At 47.6% G+C, this 21,364-nt stretch overlaps 1 protein-coding gene across 6 annotated transcripts in view; it reads right to left on the bottom strand.

Annotated features, from left to right (window-relative positions):
• Window positions 1-1,282: 1,282 nt before the first annotated feature.
• Window positions 1,283-21,364, bottom strand: part of dnajc4 (DnaJ (Hsp40) homolog, subfamily C, member 4) — a 242,390-nt gene continuing 222,308 nt past the window's right edge. For 4 of the 6 annotated variants that reach the window (XM_069893943.1, XM_069893942.1, XM_069893938.1 and 1 more), the window contains one exon: window positions 12,014-12,147. In XM_069893943.1, coding sequence (XP_069750044.1) covers window positions 12,042-12,147 — 106 coding nt within the window. In that variant the 3' untranslated portion in view covers window positions 12,014-12,041. Of the gene's footprint in view, window positions 2,465-7,223; window positions 7,355-12,013; window positions 12,148-21,364 lie in introns of those variants that run through there. The other 2 variants (XR_011343169.1, XM_069893940.1) reach the window with 2 other exon arrangements.

The following is a 21,364-nucleotide window of genomic DNA, read 5'->3' as shown; positions in this document are numbered from 1 at the left end:
TTGAGCCCTTCATTGAGGTATGAGTAAAATGATGGAGAGGGGCAAGGGGAGGAGCACGGGCCCACAAGCAGGAGGTGATAGGTGGATAAGGGAGGGAAGGTACACTAGTTAGCGGGGGGAGGAGGGATGGCTCTGGGAATGGAGAGGGAAGGGGGTGGCTCCTTTAGTGCAGGGGCTCTTGTGTTGAGGTCCTCTCCCTGCTCCTCTTCTCCCACCTTTCCCTCCCCAACATCTTTTTATTCAGGTTTTAAATTTAGAATTACAGCCCGGTAACAGGCCCTTTCGGCCCATGAGCCCATGCCGCCCAACCCCCAGTACACTTTGAATGGTGGGAGGAAACTGAAGCCCCCCCCATCCGCACTGGATTCGAACCCCAGTCACGATCGCTGGCGCTGTAACAGAGATGCACAAACCACTACGCTCACCTTTGCTGCCTGCAACTATTATGTTGGGTTCCCATTTACTTCCTGTGTACGCTGCGTGGCCTGCTGGGTTTCTCCAGCATATTTTGTTTGTTGAAAAATCTTAAAAGGCTCACCCCGGCCACTCACTGTTCACCTCCACTCTCTCTATCGGGAGCATGAGATCAGGAAGATCAGATTCAAGGACAGGATTTATTCCCACCTGAATGAACCTCCAATTAGTAAATTATGTTGCCTTTGCTCTGTGTCCACTGATCACACTCTGTAACTCTACATTTTCTTTTTTATTGTACCATGTATGACGCTTCTTGTAACATGTATAAAGAAAGCATGTTAGTGCCTCTACTTCCTCAGGAGTTTGCAGAGGTTTGGTACGACACTGGAAACCCTGGCAAATTCCTATTGGTGTGTGGTGGAAAGTGCGCTGACCGGCTGCATCATGGTTCGAAATTTGAAAGATTTCGCTTGTTATGCTTGAGGGACCCAGAGGAGGTGGAGATACATTTCCAATGTTTTCGGATCTGAGGCCCTCTTCGAGGTATGTTGAAGAAGAGCTCAGATTTCTCAAGCATGCTGAGTGGAAAGTCCTGCAAAAGGTCGTGGACACGGCCCAGGACATCACAGGCAAAACCCTCCCCCACCATCGAGAACGTCTACGAGGAACGCTGCCCTCGGGAGGGCAGCAGTTGCGATCATCAAGGAGCCGCACCCCCCCCCCCCCCCCCGGCGCACGCTCCATTCTCACTTCTGCTGTCAGGAAAGAGGTCTTGGTGCCACAAGACTAGCACCCACCATGTTCAGGAACAGCTGCCACCCCTCCGCCATCACACTACTCAATGACAAACTCAATCAGAGACTCATTTAAGGACTCTTACTTTTGCACTTTATTGATTTTTTAAAATTCTCTCTGTATTGCAGAGAGTTTGTTTACATTTATTTATTTATTTACACATGTACGCTGTGTACAGTATTTTATCACACTTCCAATTAGTGGCAGTTCTGTTTGGGTGGCAGGAAAAAAGAATCTCAGGGTTGTTTGTCATGTCCTCTGACAATAAATCTGAAAAAGCTGGTCTATTTGTAAAAGCAACCTCTATCACAGCATCTTTCATGGAGGTGAAAGCAAACCTGAACTTGAGCCTAGACCAATGAACCAGTGAGTTCAGATTCCACGTTGTTAAGTCGTGAATTTGAATCCAATTAAAAACCCAGTGCAAATGATTGCGAAGCTGTTGGAATATTCTTTTAAGAAGGGAAACCTCCTGAGCTTACTTGATCTGGGCCTTTATGTGACTCCAATGGAGTGAAACATGAAAGTTTGTAGACCCTGCAGAAGTCCCTTTGAAGAGGGGAGGAGAACCTCTTCAGGATAGACGTCCCTCAAAGTGGAGCAACTGAATGAAGTGAAAGGTGAAAGTTTGCGGACGCAGAGATTGTAGTTAAAAGCGCAGAAATTCTGGAAGAACCCGGCAGGCCTCGCGGCGCCCAGAGGAGGTAGCGATATATTCCCAATGTTTTCGGATCTGAGGCCCTCTTCGAGGTATGTTGAAGAAAGGCTCAGGTTCGAAACGTCAGAAATATATCTTTACCTCCCATGGATGCCGCGAGACCTGCTGAGTTCCTCCGGCATTTCTGTGTTTTTACTTTATGTTGTGTGGCTAATTTAACGGAGTTAGGAACCTCAACTTTAGCCTGTATAGTTTTTACAGTAAATAAATAAACCTCACCAAAAGCCTGCACTGGCTGGGCCAGACTGATGCATGCATAGGGTGAATGGAGTTGGGTACCAAACCCCAAACTTGCTTACAACTCCCAAGCTCTGAGAAGGAAAATACAAAGACAAATATTTTGCATTCTCTCACCCGCTATCTGCCAGTGTCAGTACAACAGGTGGATGTCACTGTAGTCAGACACAGTTGCTGCGGGGCGCCTGGGAGTGCTTTTATTCATCGGGGTCCCTTTATTTCTTCATCCTGTACTTCTCCATGAAGTCTGCGTGCTTCTGGCGGAGGATTTCTTGCTGCTTCTTGAATCCATTGGTCCTACGAGAAACAAAGGTGTGAGCGAGGAGGAGCTCGGGACAAGGCAAGGTGTGAAGGAAGACGCAAGAACAGAGACTGCCTGCACTTCCATCCCTGGACCCCCCTCCCCCCACCCACCTCTCCTAACCTGTTCACCCAAACTCACCTGCGCAAGGGAGGATGACCCAGGGTGGAGGGGAGAAATGGAGAGCATTTGATGGCAGTGTGTTGGAGCAGGGTGGCTGTTAATTAATACCTTGTTGGAACAGTGGAAGCACTCTCAAAATTATTCAAAAGAGATCAAGGCTTGAGGAATGTAAGCTTAGCAAGGTCTCAAGAGAAAGAGCTGGGGAGTGAGGCTGACTGGATTGTTAGAATTTTAAATTCCTTGGGGGTGGGTGGGTGTCACTATCTTGGAGGACCTGTCCTGAACCCCTCGTATTAATGGCATTGTGAAGAAAATACGCTAGTGCCTCTACTTCGTTAGAGTTTGTGGGGTTTCAATATGCCATTGGAAACTGTGGCAAGCTACAGATGCGTGGCTGAATGTGTGTTGTCCGGCTCCATCACGGACTGGTGTGGGAACAGTAAAGCCCCGCAAAAGATAGTGGTGGATACAGCCCGGTACATCACCGGCAAAATCCTCCCCCCCATCGAGAATGTCTTCATGGAACACTGCCATCGGAGGGCAGCAGCAATGATCAGAGATCTGCACCCACTGCCTGGTGCACGCTCCGTTCTCGCCGCTGCTATCAGGAAAGAGGTCCAGGTGCCACAAGACTCGCACCACCATGTTCAGGAATAGGGCAGCACAGGTTGGCTTAATGGTCAGTGGGGCTCGAAGCCCGTGCTGTCTGTAAAGAGTTTGTACGTTTTCCCCATGTTTGTGTGGGTTTTCCCTGGGGTCTCCGGTTTCCTCCTGCTGTTCAAAACCTATTGGGGGTATAGGTTAATTTGGTGCAAATCGGGCGGCACGGACTCATGGGCCAAAATTACCGTGTTGTATGCCTAAATTTTAAATTTTTTAAAACTCAGAATTCTGATCAACAGACTCATTTAAGGACTCAAACCTTGATCCTTATATACGACCGAATCTTTATACTTCAGTATTTTCACAGTCAGCTTGTCTACATATCTTTTTTTTCCCTGGAGTACAGTTTACAGTTACCGTTAATTATAAATTTTGCTTGGCCCGCAGGAAAAACAATCTCCAGGGTTGTATGTGCGGTCAAGTATGCGCCCTAACAATAAATCTGAATTTTGAGAAGTGGCCCATCCTTCCAGTTTGCTTTCAGAGCATCCCAGTGCTCCCACAAACAACAATCGGTCCATAATTCAGCAGGTCACACAATGTACTTTATATAGCAAAGATAAAGATAACCAACACCCCTCATCAAGGTATGCACAATATGTGTTATTTGTCTGTACGTGTGTAATGTCTGGTTATATGTCTGCATGTTTTTTGCACTGAGGGCTGGAGAACGCTGTTTTGACAGGTTGTACTTGTAGAATCAGATGGCGATAAATTTGACTTGAAAATGCAGAAGGTTCTGTCTCTTCGTTCAAGTCTCACCATCCAGTGGAAACAACCTCACTGCCTCTATTTCTTTCATATATGTACCTACAAGATCCCCTCTCTTCAGAATTCCAGTGAGAATAGTCCCAGGCGTCTAAATCCCTCCTCACGGACTAAGCTTCTCATTTCCAGAATCAACCTGGTCGGTTCACATCCAAAGCCGGTTCATCTTTTCTCAAGAAAGGAGTCCAGAATTGCACAGAGTGTTGCAGGTGTGGCCTCACCTTTAGCCTGTATAGTTTTTACAGCAAATAAAGTTGTTACCTGGAGACATCTTGGTGGGTTTAAAGGGTCAAGGAGAGGAAAAGGGGTGAGGCCAAGCAGTTGTTAAACCAGTGGGACTTGCATGGCGAATGGGAGGGCCCTGGAAAGTGTTGGGATAACCGAGGGACTGAGGGGTGCGGGTGCACAGCTCCTTGAAAGTGGCAATGCAGGCGGAAAGGGTGTTGAAGAAGGCGTTTGGCACATTTGCCGGCACTGGGCGCGGTGCAGAGTACAAAGGTTGGGAATCTCATGATTCACCTGTAGAAGGTGTTGGTGAGACCACAGAGATCACACCTACTAGTACGGTGAGCAGTTCTGGTTGCCCAGCTATGGGAAAGACATCAGTAAGGTGGACAAGGCACAGAGGAGATTCACTAGGATGTTGCTTGAGTTATAGGGAAAAGTTGGATAGGCTAGGTCTTTATTCCTTGGAGTATAGGAGACTGAATGGGGTGGGGGGGCATGAGGGGATGGATTGCATGAATGAAAATATTGGATCTGTCCTGGAGCCTTCATCAGTCACGAAGAAGGCTGGCCAGTGGCTAAACTTTGTGAGGAGTTTTGAGGTGATTCGGTACAAATTGATTGGTGTACCGTGGAGAGCATTCTGCCGGGTTGTATCACTGTCTGGTAAGGAGGTGCCAACGATCGGGACGGGAAAGAACTCCAGAGGGTTGTTAACTTGGCATGCAACATCATGGGCACCAGACTCCACTCCATCAAGGACATCGACAAGAGGCGGCATCTTAAGGACCCCTCCCCCACCCACCCCCCCCATCACCCTCTTCACCCTGCTACTATTGGGAAAAGGTACAGGAGCCTAAAGACGAGCACTCAGCAGCACATGGACACCTTTTTCCTCTCCGCCATCAGATCCCTGAATAGACATGAACCAAAGACACTGCCTCACTTTATTCTATCATCTTTCTCTATTTATTTACTTTTGAAATGTGATTTATACCGTGACAATAAATTCTGATTCTGAGGCTTTTTCCCAGGGTAGAATATACTAAAAGAAGTGGGCACAGCTTGGAGGGGAGGGGAGAGATTTAAGAGAGACCTCAAGAGTGAGTTGCCAGAGGAAATTGTAGAAGGGTGCACATACTTGACATTCAAAAACATTTGGACAGCTAGGTAGATCGGAAGGCTATGGACCAAATTGGGTTAGCCCGGAATGCCAACGTGGTCAGCGTGGATGAGTTGAACCGGACGGTCTGTTCCTTGCTTTGTTTCTCTGTCAGTATTGGTGATGATAGTTTCCTGGCCTGGGTTCAGCGGGGGATAGCGAACACATGGGTGGGAGGGCGGGATGAGGCGAGAGGAAGGGGCAGCAGGGATTGCAGTTCTTATGTCAGGGACTGCCAGTGAGGTTCATGAGCTGCATGCCATTCAGGCGTCCATCGGTGGGGGGGTGGGGGGGAGGGTCCGGTTAATGCAGCTTGCAGCTGCTGAGCCTCTGGAGGTTTAGGTGGGGATAGGGGGGTCGCGGAGGCTCTGTCTGTCCTCTGTGTCCTCCTTGGTCGCAGGCTGCGGTCACCGTCTTAACTTGGTGACGAGGTAAAGTTAAGAATGATCCTTTTGTGTCTGATCTGAGGGAGGAGCGGGGGAAGGGTGTTTAATTACCAGATGAAAACAAGTTACCTACTATGGGGTATCACATTCCCCATTCAGGGGGATGAATGCAAAGTATCAATGCTTCCGCCGTGCCTTGACTTGGAACAAGAGCTCCAGTCGCTGGGAACACAATAGAAGGCAGTTTCATTTCAATGCACACACTATTCACTTTGAGGCATGATCTGAGCATGGTGTGAACGTCACGGGTCCCTGTGGGCCAGAGCGTGCAGTACCACACGTAGGTCCACCGAGAAGCCCCAGCCAACTCCCGATAGGCACCAATCCAGCCAGCTCTCACGTGTCTGGTACACACAGGCAGAGGCTCCGGTGCACGGTGTCACGTCGGGAAGGTGAGCAAGTTGTTGGAGGGGTGGTGGGGGTTACTCTGCAGAGAACAGTACAGTGTCGGCATAAACACCAAAGTCTGCGATCTCCCAGTGGCCAACCCCCTTTAATTCAGCCTTCCACTCCCATGCTCGGATGTCCGTCCATGGCTTCGTGTACTATTCCACCAAGACCAGTCGCAAATTGGAGGAGCAACACCTTATTTTCCGCCTGGGCCCTCTCCAACCAGTTGACATTAACATCAACTCTGGTTTCTGCTAGCCCACTCTCTGGCCTCCCTCCGTTCCCCATCTTTCCTCCAGCTCTCCACCCCCTTCCCTCTCCATTCACATCTCTCCTACCCCCCACCCCCCCCCCCCCCCACTGCTTTCTGGTGTCCCCTCCCTCCCTTATCCATCTACTACCTCCTTCCTGTGGGATACACTATCAATAATACTAAAAGATGTAGGATGTAGGATACCATAAGACTTGGACCATATGCCTGTTCTGGCCCGATCCCAGTACTAGGGGATTCCAGGGAGTGGTCACTGAGGTGGCCTGCCATGCATATGAACCAAGCATATACACTGTGCCAATAACCAAGTAACAGTATACAGTGGTGTATCACCACATTCACCCCTGCTTTTAAAAGAAAAGTCTGGGTGGGTGGTGGGGGAGTGGGAAGTCCAGTGTCCATCACGTTCAGCTGGTCCGGTGGTCCATTGTGATGCCGGCTGCTGGTTCCTGGTCGGGTGGGAGTTTGTCAGCAGTTGGTGCACCTGACGTCGTGGGCAGGTTGGGCGGTGCGGGAGTCAGGGTGGGGTTGTGGGAATGGGCTGGGATGGTCGTACCAGTTGGTGCCTGGGTTGGGGTAGGGTGCCTGGATGCAGGGGGACAGTGGCTGGTGCTGGGTCAGTGGTAGCTTCAGGGTCTCCTGCGCAGGCCAGGTCCCTGGACAGAGACTGTGACCTCACGTCTGTTCGGGTACGCCACATATCATACTGGGGGTTGGTGTAGAGGATGTGGACCTTCTCCACCAGTGCGTTGGTCTTGTGGCCCCATACATGCCTCCTGAGCAGGACTGGGCCCGAGGATGTCAGCCAGGATGGTAGCATTGGCCCGGTGCTAAGTTCCTGGGGAAGGAAAATAGTCTTTTGTGAGTCATGGCATTGGTGGTGATACACAGGAGGGATCTGATTGCGTGGAGGGCATTGGAGAGGATTTCCTGCCACTGGGAGATGGGTAGACCCTGGACTTTAATGCGAGAAGGACTGCCTTCCATACCACTCCACCTGTCCATTCCCTCAGGGGCCAATCTCGAAGTTCTGCTGGTGACTATGCCCCACGCCAAAAGGTACTGTCGCAGCTCATTGCTCATAAAAGAGGACCCCCAATTGCCATGGATGTAGCTCAGGTACCTGACTAGGGTGAAGATCCAGCGCAGTGCCCTTTTAACAATGACTATGGTCATATCTGGGCAGGGGATGGTGAAGGGGAAATGGAAGAACTCATCAACAATGTCCATTTTTGAGTCCAAATTAAGGTTAAAGTCCCCTCCTATCAGTATATTCCCCTGCATATATGCAATCTTCAAAAAGATACCTTGCATAAATTTTTGATCCTCTTCATTAGGTGCATATATATTGAGCAAATTCCAAAATTCTGAATATATCTGACACTTCATCAACAATGTCGAGGAAGTACAGGTTCTGACTGGATGAGGGCATGGGCCCCTTGAAATCCATGCTCCGGCGCTCGAAGGGTCGAGTAGCGTTAATCAGATGTGTCTTATTTGGGGCAAACCCGGCAGTTTCTAGTCAGGGTCCGGACGTCATCAATGGAGTAGGGGAGGTTTTTGGTCTTGACAAAATGAAAAAGCCTAGTGACCCCGAGGTGTTTAGAGGTCATCATGGGGGGATTTGAGCTGTTCGGACTGCAAGCTGGCACACGGCCCCCGGGACAGGGCATCCAGGGGCTCGTTGAGCTTCCCAGGCCGGTATAGAATGTCATAATTATAGGTGGAGCTCAGGATTTTATCATTTTTAATTTTACCCCGTTGTTTGTTGTGGATCATGAATGCGACTGCACATTCGTCAGTCAGTAAGGTAAATCGCTTACTGGCCAGGTAGTGCTTCCAGTGACGCACCGCCTCAACGATTGCCTAGGTCTCCTTCTTGACGGAGGAGTGTCGGACCTCAGGGCCGTGGAGGGTGTGAGAGAAGAATGCTTCTGGTCTGCCCGCCTGGTTGAGAGTGGCTGCTAGGGGGAAAATCAGAGGCATTGCTCTCCACCTGGAAAGGGGTGGACTTGTCTACGGAATGCATTGTGGCCTTGTTGATGTCCCCTGGAATGTGGGTGAAAGCCTCCTGAGCTTCCACCAAGGCCGGGAAGGGATGTGGCTTTCACCAAGGGTCGGGCTTTGTCAGTGTAATTGGGGACCCACTGGGAATGAGAAAAACCCAAGGCTCCTCTTTGGAGTCTTCAGGCTGTGAGGCAGGGGTAGTTCCATCAGGGGATGTATATGGATGAGGTCTGGCCCAATTACACAATTCAACCGAGAACAGCCAGGCATGATGTGCAGAACACACAGTTTGCTTTGTTATAAGTGAAGTTGAGTGCCTTGGGCATCTGGAGGAATATCTCCAGGTTTGTGTCATGGTCCTGCATGGCACGGCTGCAAATGGTCACATTATTCCAGTACGGGAATGTGGCCTTGAGCCCATGGTGGCCCATTTCCTGTTGGAAACCCCAAAAAGGACCCTTAGGAAGTGGTAGAGGTGACCGTCCACCTGTGGAACACTGATGGTCCTCCAGGTGGATGGGGAGTTGGTGATACACCAATTTTTAATCAGTAGTAGAAAACACCCGGTATTGGGCGATCTGATTCACCATATCGGTAATGTGGGGAAGGGGGTATGCATCCAGCTGCATGAACCAGTTTATGGTTTGACTGTAGTTGACCAACATGCATAGCTTTTCCCCGTTCTTAACCACCATGAGCTGGGGCCTCCAGGGGCTTGTGCTTGGTTCTATGATTGCCTCAGCCAGAACCCATGGCACCTCTGACCTGATAAGTGCCCTGTCCCTCGTGCTGTATCCCCTTCTTTTGGTTGTAGTCAGGGGTGAGGTTAGCGAACAGGGGCAGGGGAGGGGGTACCCAGAGGTTGGATAGCCTGGAGGTCGGACGCTGTGGGTAGGACGCAGTATGCCCATCGGTCGCATGTGGAGGGGATGGTGGGGTTGTTTACAAATTGGTGGTCGTGGACAGTGAGAGGAGGAAGGGGCCCATCGAATTCCACAACGACGCTCTTGAGGTGGCACTGAAAGTCCAGCCCCAGGCTTATTAGCGCGCAGAGCTGGGGCATGACCCACAGTTTAAAATTGTCATGAGTAGCACCCCATACAGTTAATGATATCGTGCAGTAGCCCAGAGTTTCGGCCGACTGTGACCTGGATGCCAGGGATATTTTGTAACTGGATGGACTCACCATGAGTTAGGGTGCACAAAACATTCAGTGCTGCCGCTCCCAAAGAGGCAGGTGATGGGGCGTCCATTTACTTTGACCTCCATCATCGAGCGAGCGAGCTAGTGAGGGCTATGCTAGTTGAGTGTATCGGAAGCCAATACACGGTCGTAATTGGAATTGCTTTCGGAATCGGACTGGGAAGATGGTGCCTGTGGCCCAGGCTGGGAAGATGGCAGCTTCCCTGGTGTGCACACTGTGCTACTGTTCAGGGACGGAAGTGACGGCGGAAGTTATGTCAGCCAAGATGGCTGCCCCCACATAGTCCTGCTTGGGAGGGAAGGTCTGGACTTTAGAATAGAGCCCTTTCTTCCCACACCCTGGCACATTGCTTCTTTGGTTGGGCAGCGCTTCCGGGGACGCTTTAGTTTGGCCCTAGTAGTAGCACCTCGGGGGTCCGGCGGCAGCGATGAAGTAAGGGCAGCGGTGGAGTGGGAACCCGCATCGCAAGCTGATGGCGCCCACGATCCCCACGTGGCAGCTGTGTTGTTGAGTGTGAGAGAGTCTGAGTCATGGAGGGTTACATCCAGCGTTTTGGCGACCTCGGCAATGTTTTCCAAGATTGGTTCATCGAGCTCCAGTAGCCGCTGTCGGATATAGTCTGAGCGGGTGCCCGCTACGTAGGCACCCTGGACGAGCTCATCTGTATAGACTTCTGCGGTTACGTCTCAACAGCCGCAGGCCCTCCCGAGTTCGCACAGGGCCCGAATGTATTTTCCAAGAGGCCTGCCGGGCTGCGGCTTGCACATAGCGAGGAGGTGCCTAGAGTAGACCACGTTAGCCTTGGGGCGTTTACCCGCTTTGGAGTTTACTCATGGCCTTGATGGACCTCATGCAGCCTCTGATGAAGGTGTGTCGCCGTCGGGTATTCGCGACTTGAGTGGTGGCGTGCAAGAAGTAATTAAAGCAGATAAGCCAGAGCTCGAATTGTTCTGGCGTGTTGGGAGTTTGTGGATTCACACCTAGTCTGTCCGGCTTTAGCAGCTTGTCCATTGCAGAATTTTTATGGTATTAAAATTGATGCCCCGTCAATAATACCCAAATGCTAGAGTTGCAGAACAACAGGCTTTTAATACCATAAGACTTGGACCATGTTCCTCTTCTGGCCCCACAGCACTGCCCTCTCGCTGCCCTTGCTTGGTGCCAATTAATCTCCACCACCCCCTTCCCCAATGCGGCATTGCAATTGTGCATTTACCCTTCTACTCTATATGTCCGTATGTATGTTAGAGTTTACCTTGCGGAAGAACCCTTCTCACTGTACCAGGGGACAAATAAACTTAACCTGGTCCCTCTGGAATTGTGGGGGGGGGGAGGTAAGCAGGCCACTTGCTTTCTTGGATAGGAGTGAAAGATCTCACAGCATTTCCCCATGTGTTCCCCTGTACTGGAGGCGTGAGATGTTTTGTATTCAGCCTCAGTTTTAGAGGTTCAAGGAGATTCATTATGTCACCAAAGTCAATTGTACACTTCTACAGGAGGTACTGCGGAGAGCATTCTGGCTGGTTGCATCACTGCCTGGGACGGAGGCGCCAACTCTCAGGACAAGAATAAACTCCCGAGGATGGTTAACTCGGCCTGCGACATCACAGGCACCAGACTCCACTCCGTCGAGGACATTGACATGAGGCGGTGCCTTAAAAATAGCAGCCTCTATCCTCAAACACCACCCCTCCCCCCACCCTCTTCACTCTGCTACCCTCGGGGAAAAAGGTACAGGAGCCTAAAGACAAGGACTCAGTGGCAGAAGGACGGCTTCTTCCCCGCCGCCATCAGATTCCTGAATAATCAATGAACCAAAGACACGGCCTGACTTTTCGTGCACTATATTTTTTATTATTAGTGATGGTTATAATATGAACGCTGCAAACACTGAACTTCGTGTCTTGTTCATGACAACGAATTCTGATTCTCCTATGGTGGGAGATATCCATAGGCTGCAGGGAGGCAAGAGAAGATAGCTCTTCTGGCTAATCCGAACTGCAGGCTGCTGACGAGTGGAGAAATGCTGGAAGAACCAGCTGGTCTCATCGGAAATAAAAAATATCACCAACGTTTCAGGTCTGAGCCCTTCTTGAGCCAAAAGCAGGCAGACAGTTGAATAAAAAGGCTCCCCCCTTCCCCAATCACTCCATCTCTGTTCCTCTAGCTCTGCCTTTACAGATCCACCTCCCTCCCGACACCCAACTCCAACAATGGTCTTTGGCCTGCTGGCCCGTCCTCTTCCCTCCCCCCCCCCCCCCCACCCTCTGCCCTACCTACCTTCCCTCCTCAGGCACCTGCTGGCTTCTTTTGCTCACACCTTGACGCAGGCCTCAGGCCTGAAACATCGGCTGCATAGCTTTACCTCCTGACGGATGCCGCAAAAACGGCTGAGTTCCTCCAGGGTTTCTGTGCCTTTACTACAATCACAGTGGAGACGAAGAGGAATGAACAGAAGGACAGAAGCTGCAGTGAGCGTAAAGATCAAACACAAGGCAGCTGACAGAGGATGAAAGGATTCAAGGACTGAAGTTAGAGTTACTACCTGCTTAAACTTAACTTTAGTCCTTCCAAGGACTAAAGCTCAAAACTGGAGGGTCTAGACAGGTCAGGTCCACAGAGAGAAATGGATGAATAATGTTTTGGGTTGAGAAGTTCTTCGTTTCTCTCATTATCTAGAGATTCAACAGCCTCGCACTTAATGTCACCAAGGAGCTGATGGTAGGCCTCAGGAAGGGAAAGCCAGAGGTGGACGATCCAGTGATCATTGGGGGAATCAGAGATGGAGAGGGGGAGCAAATTTAAGTTCTTCACTGGACCCAACACACAACTTGACAGCTTCTCAGGGAACTATGAGCAGAGTCCAGGGGGATGGGGGGAGCATAGTTGAGAAATGGTTGAGAATAGCAGGTTTAAAGGGTCAGCTGGGAGGACCGCTCTTTTGGAGAAAGAGCATTGAGTAAAATGGGCTGAATGGAGGAAGGGAAAGGGGAACAAGAATTCGAGTTCCTTCAAGGGCCCCTCAGTGTGGAAGCTAAACAGTTTCCTTCTGTAGTGGGTTACATAAACGGGCTGGAGAAACACAGCAGCCTATGAAGTCAAGGGTGACCAATGTTTCGGGCCTTTCGCTGGGTAAAAACGCAATGCTGGAGAAACTCCACAGGTCACACAGCGTACTTTATAAAGATATATCACTGTCGTTTCGGGCCTGAGCCCTTAGTCAAGGAAAGATCAATATGTAGTGAAGCACGAAAGTCTGCAGATGCTGTGAATGTAGCCAAAACATAGAAATGCTGGAGGAACACAGCCAGTCTTGCAGGAGGTAAAGATATATAACCAACGTTTCGGGGCTTGAGCCCTTCCTCAAGATATGAGTGAAGAAACACATGGTGGAGGGAGGGGCAGGAGGAGGAGCACAGGTCCCACATGTCATAGGTGGAAATGGAAGGGAGAGCTGGGAGGGGGAAACCAGGGAAGGGGGGAGTAGATAATTTTGTGAAGCCAGAGGGGTGTTTAGGACTGGAGAGGTCAGAGGGAGGAAGTTAGAGGCAAAGGGAGGTAAGAGGGGATAGCTGGCTGGCAGAGGTGGGAGATGGCCAGGAGATCAGGGAGATGAAAGGAGGAGATTGGGGTGGGGGAACGGGTGAGCAGGGAGAGATGTGAGGGAACAACACCATCTATAAATTTACTGATGATATCATGGTAGTGGGTTGTATAAAAAGGAGTGATGAAGTCAGCATACAGGATGGAGATTGAAAACTTAATTGAATGGTGCATCAACAACAGCCTCGCACTCAATGTCACCAAAACCAAGGAACTGATTGTTAACTTCAGGAAGGGAAAACCAGAGGTGGACTGTCCAATGATCATTGAGGGATCAGAGGTGAAGAGGGAGAGCAAATGTAAGTTCTTGAGCATCACTATCTCTGAGATCTTTCCTGGACCCAACACACTAATGGCATCGTGAAGAAAGCACGTCAGCGCCTCGACTTCCTCAGGATTTTGTGGAGGTTTGGTATGACATCAGAAATTTTGACGAGGTGTGGTGAAATGTGTGCTGTCTGGCTGCATCACGGACTGGTGTGGGGACACCAATAACCCTGAGTGTAAAGCCCTGCAAAAGGTATTGGACACAGCCCAGGATATCACAGGTAAAATCTCCCCACCATCGAGAACGAATACAGGGAACCCTGGTGTCGAAGAGCAGCAGCGATCTCCAAGGATCCACACCACCTGGAATATGCTCTGTTCTCAATGCTGCCATCAGGAAAGAAGTATCGGTGCCACAAGACTCTCACCACCAGGTTCAGGAACAGCTACTACCCCTCCACCATCAGACTCCTCAACGACAAACTCAATCAGATACTCATTTAAGGACTCTAATTTTTTTTCTCTCTGTATTGCATAGTCAGTTTATTTACATTTCTTTATTTGTTTACATGTGTATGTTGAATACAGTTTGTTTGTACAGTTTGTCATTGTGCCTCGCCCACAGGAAAAAAAGAATCTCAGGGTTGTATCTGATGTCATGTATGTACTTCTGACAATAAATATGACATCTATAGAAGGTAATTTGGCCCACACAGTCTTTGCCATCTTAGTGAACATTCACTGGCGATCTATTGCCTCTCACATTCCCATCGACTCCCTCTGGATTTTACCACCCAGTCACCCACTGGGGGTGTGGCTGAATAACCTACTGACCTTCACGTCTTTGGGATGTGGGAGGCACCTGGTGGAAACCCAAGCAGTCCCTGGGAGAGCATGCAAACTCCACACAGACAGCATTGGAGGTCAGGGGCAAACGTGGATCAATGGCTTTGCTCAAGGTGAATGACTCCAACTTCAATCTATCTCGGAGGAGATTTTCTGGACCCAACACACTAATAGCATTGTCAACACCTCTACTTCCTCAGGAGCTTGCAAAGGTTTGGCATGACATCGGAAACCCTGGCAAATTTCCACAGATGTGGTGACCGGCTGGATCACGGTCTGGTATAGGGACACCAATACCCCGAGTATAAAGCTCTCCAAAAGGTAGTGGATGCAGACCAGGACATCACATGCAAAACCCTCCCCACCATCGAGAACATCTATGGGGAATGCTGCTGTTGGAGAGGAGCAGTGATCATCAAGGATCCACACCACCCGGCACACGGCTCTGTTCTCGCTGCTGCCGTCAGGAAAGAGGTATCGGTGCCACAAGACTCGCACCACCAGGTTCAGGAACAGCTGCTACCCCTCCACCATCAGACTCCTCAACGACAAACTCAATCAGAGACTCATTTAAAGACTCTGACTTTTGCACTTTATTGATTTTCTTTTATTGCACAGTCAGTTTGTTTACATTCGTTATCTATTTACAGTTCTTAATCTTTATACATATTTACGCTGTGTACAGTTTATTTTGTGCATGACCAATAAGTGGTAATTCTGCCTGGCCTGCAGAAGAAAGGAATCTCAAGGTTGTATGTGATGTCAAGTATGTACACTGACAACCGTACATGGAACACAACAGAGAAGTACTACCGTGGACCTCCACCACCTAAAATGACAGAATGAGAAGATGACGAAATGAACTGACCCAGTGTAAAAGTAGAAGACAAATTTCTTGTTTATTTTCATTGTGTGATGACATTGTTTAATGGGTTTAATGTATCATATATGTTGAATGTTGAGTGGGTGGGGAGGGGCAGGTGAAGGAGGGAGGGAAGGGAGGGGGGAAAAGGGGAAAAAAATTACACTGTATATTCAAGCGTATACAGAGCCGTTGTCATACCCACACTCCTGTTCGGCTCCGAATCATGGGTCCTCTACCGGCATCACCTGCGGCTCCTAGAACGCTTCCACCAGCGTTGTCTCCGCTCCATCCTCAACATCCATTGGAGCGCTTACACCCCTAACGTCGAAGTACTCGAGATGGCAGAGGTCGACAGCATCGAGTCCACGCTGCTGAAGATCCAGCTGCGCTGGATGGGTCACGTCTCCAGAATGGAGGACCATCGCCTTCCCAAGATCGTGTTATATGGCGAGCTCTCCACTGGCCACCGTGACAGAGGTGCACCAAAGAAAAGTTACAAGGACTGCCTAAAGAAATCTCTTGGTGCCTGCCACATTGACCACCGCCAGTGGGCTGATAACGCCTCAAACCGTGCATCTTGGCGCCTCACAGTTTGGCAGGCAGCAACCTCCTTTGAAGAAGACCGCAGAGCCCACCTCACTGACAAAAGGCAAAGGAGGAAAAACCCAACACCCAACCCCAACCAACCAATTTTCCCTTGCAACCGCTGCAATCGTGTCTGCCTGTCCCGCATCGGACTTGTCAGCCACAAACGAGCCTGCAGCTGACGTGGACTTTTTACCCCCTCCATAAATCTTCGTCCGCGAAGCCAAGCCAAAGATATTCAAGAGGGAAATGTTTATGTGTATTTTGGTCAATATAGTTCATAGTGTGAAAAATTAAATTTAAAAAAAAAGTATGTACTCTGACAATAAATCTGAAATCCGAAATAAGAGTAAATGAGTCTCTGATTGAGGTTGTTGTTGTTGAGGAGTCTGATGGTGGAGGGGTAGGAGTTGTTCCTGAACCTGGTGGTGCAAGTCTTATTTTAATACCCTAAAACTATGGGGTCTGTGGCCAAAATGGCTGCGCCAGTGGTCAGCAGCAGCCATGGGGGAGGGGGGGTGCAGACTCCAGGAGAGCAGCGGACTGGCTCAGGCCACAAGAAACATGGAGAAAACTGCACCCCTCCCCAAAGTTGAGGAGATGACCCTACAATATGATGGTGGATCAGCAAGGGGTGCAGAAGGACCCTGCAGGACGGTGACCACAGCAGTGGGCCAGCGAAGGGCTCAGGGGCTGAGGAACCCCTCACAAGCTGTTGACGAGCTGCGGTCGAAGGACCCACCACATGCTGCAGGGCTGCTGGGGACGGCTCATGGGAGCTAGGCATCAGAGCTGGCATTCGAGAGGGTGCTGAGGGCAAGAAGGAATCCTGAAGGGCTTCGGCACCGAAGGCCTCTTGGTTGGTATAGGAGGTTTGGATCTGGAAATCAGGTTTGCTGGTGAATTGAACAGGAGCCTGTCAGCTCCAGAGGCTGTAGGAGCACTGGAGACCAATACAGGGGCACTCTCCTTTCCTCTTACTGTAAGGGGTGCCCCTTACAGTAAGAGAGAAGCTGGAGAGAGTCCTTTTGAGTCAGTGTCCATGGATTCACCTCCAACACTTCTGTGCAGAAGGCACTTTCATGTAATATTACAAGTTCTGTACTTTTACATGTCAATAAAGGAATCAAAATATTAAAAGTGTTGGAAAAAATGGCTTTTTTTATAACCACAGAAATGTCAAGTCAAGATTATTGTCATTGATTGCACAAGTACAACCCGATGAAACAGCGTTCTCTGGTCCTCGGTGCAAAACACACAGACACACCACACATACGGACAAACAATACATAGCCAGGATAAGTCTTCACCTATACAAATAAATAAATGTTGTTTCGTGAATATGAGGGTCTCAGATGATTAGTCTGAGTAGTTCCTTTGGTCCCTCTGCGTTCTCTTTGTCCATGGAAAGAAGCTGCTCGTCAGCCTGGTGGTGCTGGCTCTGATATACCCTGACGGGAGCAGCTGGAAGACGCCGTGTTTGGGGTGGAAAGGCCCTCAATGATTTTGCGCTCCCTCTTCAGACAACGATCTCGTTAGATCATGTCGATTTGGGGAGGGAGAATCCATTGATCCTTTTTGACACTCTTATGGTCCTGTGGATTGACCTCTGATCCATTTCTCTGCAGCAACCGTACCCACAATGTGATGCAGCCGGCCAGGACGCTCTCAAAAAGAGCTCCTGGATGGTGGCCGATAGCCTTGCCCACTTCAGTCTTCTCAGGAGGTGCCATCGCAGTTGCGCCTTCATGACAAGCGAGGAGATGCTGAGTGTCCACGATAAGTTACTAGTTGAGTGAACTTCAAGGAACTTGGTGCTCTCCACTCTCTCCAGTGCAGAGTTGTTGATGTGTAATGGAGAGAGTGGAGAACTGGAAACCTTTGGGAGGAGTCACATGATAGAGTAGTGGCTGGTAGGAGAATACCAGCCCTCTCCAGAAAAGAAGAAATAAAGTGAAGAAAATACAAAGTTTTTTTTAAAATTTTTTATTTTTCACACCATAAACCACATTGACCAAGATACATACATTTCCCTTTTCAAATATATACAGTGTCGTTTTCTCCCCCCCTCCCTCTTCCCATCCCACCCTCCCTACCTCCCCTCCCATTCATTTAAAGTACAAAATCTAAGATACATTAAACCAGTCAAACAATGTGGTCACTCAATAAAAATAAACAAGAAATTCCACTGAGTCAATTCTTTTCATTTCCTTCTCCTTCCGTTATTTTAGGTGGTAGATGTCCCCGGTAGGTTTTCTCTATTGTGTTTCATGTATGGCTCCCATATTTGTTCAAATATTTCAATATTATTTAAGAAAATACAAAGTTCAAGAAACACAAAACATAACAAATAAAAGATAAAGTTGTAGAGAAAAGAAAGAAAATGGCACCCAAGAAGGAAAAAGTAAAACAACAGGAAAAAAAGAAGAAAAGAAGCCGGAAAAGAAAGGAGAAGGCCTTACCTGCAAGAAGAAACAGGGAGCCATCGTGGAGAAGAGAGCCCGATCTCCAAGGTTTGTGATGACCCCGCAGAGTCGTGACCTCCCGACCGCTGGACTGCAAAAATGGCTCTCTGAGCCAAACAAAAGTACACAGTGCGCTCACTAAGGAAAAAGAGAACACCGACGGGAGGGGGGCCCAGTTGAGGAACGAGCAAACACAGTGCAACCAGCTGAGGGATGCCCGACACCAGGGCTCTCAGCTGGAAGAAGAGGAAAGCAACAGGAAAGTGAGTGAAAGGAAAGAAGAGCAGCAACAGGAGGCCCAACAGATGAATAGCTCAGAAGAAGAGAACCAACAGTAAGAAGCCAAGCAAGAAGAAGCCTAGCAAAGTGAGGCAAGCAACTCATCAAGAAAGTCAGAAGAGACACAGATACAAGAAAAGGAAGAAGAAGACACAAACACAGGTGCAGACACAGGAGAAGAGGAAGAAGAACAAGATCTGCACAGAGAAATAGCAGGTAAAATAGATGGACAGAATAAAGATAAAAATTTTTTTCAAGAACAAATGAGAGCATTAAAAGAATGGTTGACATTAGAATTTACTGAAATGAAAAGAAAAATGAAAAGTACAGAAGAAAAAGTGAGTAGAATAGAGCTGGTCATGATAGAAAAATGGAAAATATTAGAAAATGTGGAAGAACGAGAAAAGGCTGTAGAAATGGAAGTGAATGACTTAAGAAGAAAATTGGAAGAAAGTGACAAAAAAGTTAAAGAGTCACAGGAGTTGTTAGCTCAGAAGATGGATATAATCGAAAACAAAAACTATAGTAGGCGAACAACATAAAGATAATGGGCTTTAAGGAAGATGAAGAAGGCACAGATATGAAGGAGTTTAAAAGAATGGATCCAAAAGGTCCTGGGAATGACAGAAATACTGGAAGGAATGGAAATAGAAAGGGCACACAGAACACTAGCCCCAAAACCACAGACACAGCAAAAACCAAGATCCATTTCAGTAAAATTTCTGAGATATGCGACAAGAAACTATACTGGAGAGGGCAAGGAATAAAATTAGAGAAGACAATAAACCATTGGAATACAAGGGTCAAAAAATATTTTTTTACCCAGACATAAGTTTTGAATTCTTAAAGAAGAGGAGGAGTTTAATACAGCAAAATCGATCCTATGGAAAAAAGGTTATAAATTTATGTTAAGATATCCAGCTTTGCTTAAAATATTTATCCCTGGGGAGCAAAACAGACTGTTCTCAGATCCAGAGGAAGCACGAGAATTTGCAGAACATCTGAAGGACAGAGGAGAGATGAAGAGATTTAACAAGAACAAAGAATGACGATAAAATATATACAAAGATGTAAAAATAATGTATATGTAAGAACTAAAGAAGGGAAAGAGAAGGGAAAAAAGGAAGTAAGGGGGGAAAATAGAAGGTGAGCTTTGTTACATGTGAAGAAAAAAGTCTTTTCTGGAGGGGGTTGCGAGCGGGTTCACAATCCAAATGGAGAGGGGAGTTGTGGTTGCCCGGCAAGGGATAAGGGGCAACTTGGGGAGGGGGACACATTTGGGGTTAAGAGAATATTAGATGTGGGAGTTGTTGAAGTATTTTATGTTTTAAAAGTGTTGTCATACATTGAGTTCAAAAAGGGAAAATGGAGAGATGAAAATGGGGAAAAGGGGGATGGTGGTGGTGAGGAAGTGGAAATGAGGTGTAAATAGGATATGAGATGGCCATGTTGAACTATATGACTATAAATATTATTGGAATACATAACCAAATTAAACAGAAAAGGCTATTAAATTTCCTGAATAAAGAAAAAATAGACATAGCATTTGTGCAGGAAACGCATCTAACTGAAGTGGAACATAATAAATTAAGGAGAGACTGGGTAGGGCAGGTAGCGGCAGCATCATATAACTCAAAAGCCAGAGGTGAAGCTATATTAATTAATAAAAATGTACCAATCAAAATAGAGGAGGATATAATAGATCCAGCAGGGAGGTATGTAATGATAAAGTGTCAGATATATTCAGAATTTTGTAACTCGATCAATATATATGCACCTAATGAAGAGGATTAAGATATTTTTTTGAAGATTGTAGATACGCAGGGGAATATATTGATAGGAGGGGATTTTAACCTTACTTTGGATCCAATGTTGGATAAAACTGGACAAAAAACTAGCAAAAAGAATAAAGTGGCCAAATTTATTGTTAAATCAATGCAGGAAATGAAACTTATGGATATATGGAGGAAGCAGCACCCAAGGGAGAAGGAATACTCATATTATTTGAGTAGGCATAAAACATACTCAAGGATTGATATGTTTTTGTTGTCAGCCCATATTCAAGGGAGAATTAGGAAAACTGAATATAAAGGTAGATTGCTATCTGATCATTCACCCCTGTTATTAGCAATAGAACTGGAGGACATCCCACCAAGAAATATAGATGGAAGTTAAACTCCATGCTACTTAAAAGACAGGAATTTAGAGAATTTATTGAAAGCCAAATTAAAATGTACTTTGAAATAAATACGGAATCAGTGAAAGGCAAATTTATATTATGGGATGCAATGAAAGCCTTCATTAGAGGGCAGATAATAAGTTATGTCACTAAGATGAAAAAGGACTACAATCAGAAAATAGAACAGTTGGAAAGGGAGATAGTAAGTACAGAAAAAGAACTGGCAACAAGGGACGATATAACAAAAAGAAGAGAATTGGCGGACAAAAAAAATAAAATACGAAACATTTCAAAAGTATAAGGTGGAGAAGAACATAATGAAAATAAAACAAAAGTATTATGAGCTAGCCTGGCAACTTAAAACAGAACAAGTTAAAAGAACTGTATTGGCATCAAGCAAAAAGGACAAACAAATTACATATAACCTAATGGAGATTAATGAGAACTTCAAGGAATTTTATGAACAATTATACCAAACTGAGAACGAGGGGAAAGATGATAAAATAGAAGAGTTTTTAGCTAAAATTGAACTGCCGAAATTGCAAGAA

The sequence above is a fragment of the Narcine bancroftii genome, chromosome 8 (assembly GCF_036971445.1).
Source record: "Narcine bancroftii isolate sNarBan1 chromosome 8, sNarBan1.hap1, whole genome shotgun sequence".
Taxonomy (NCBI): Eukaryota; Metazoa; Chordata; class Chondrichthyes; order Torpediniformes; family Narcinidae; genus Narcine; species Narcine bancroftii.
This window is presented reverse-complemented; position numbering and strand designations above follow the sequence as displayed.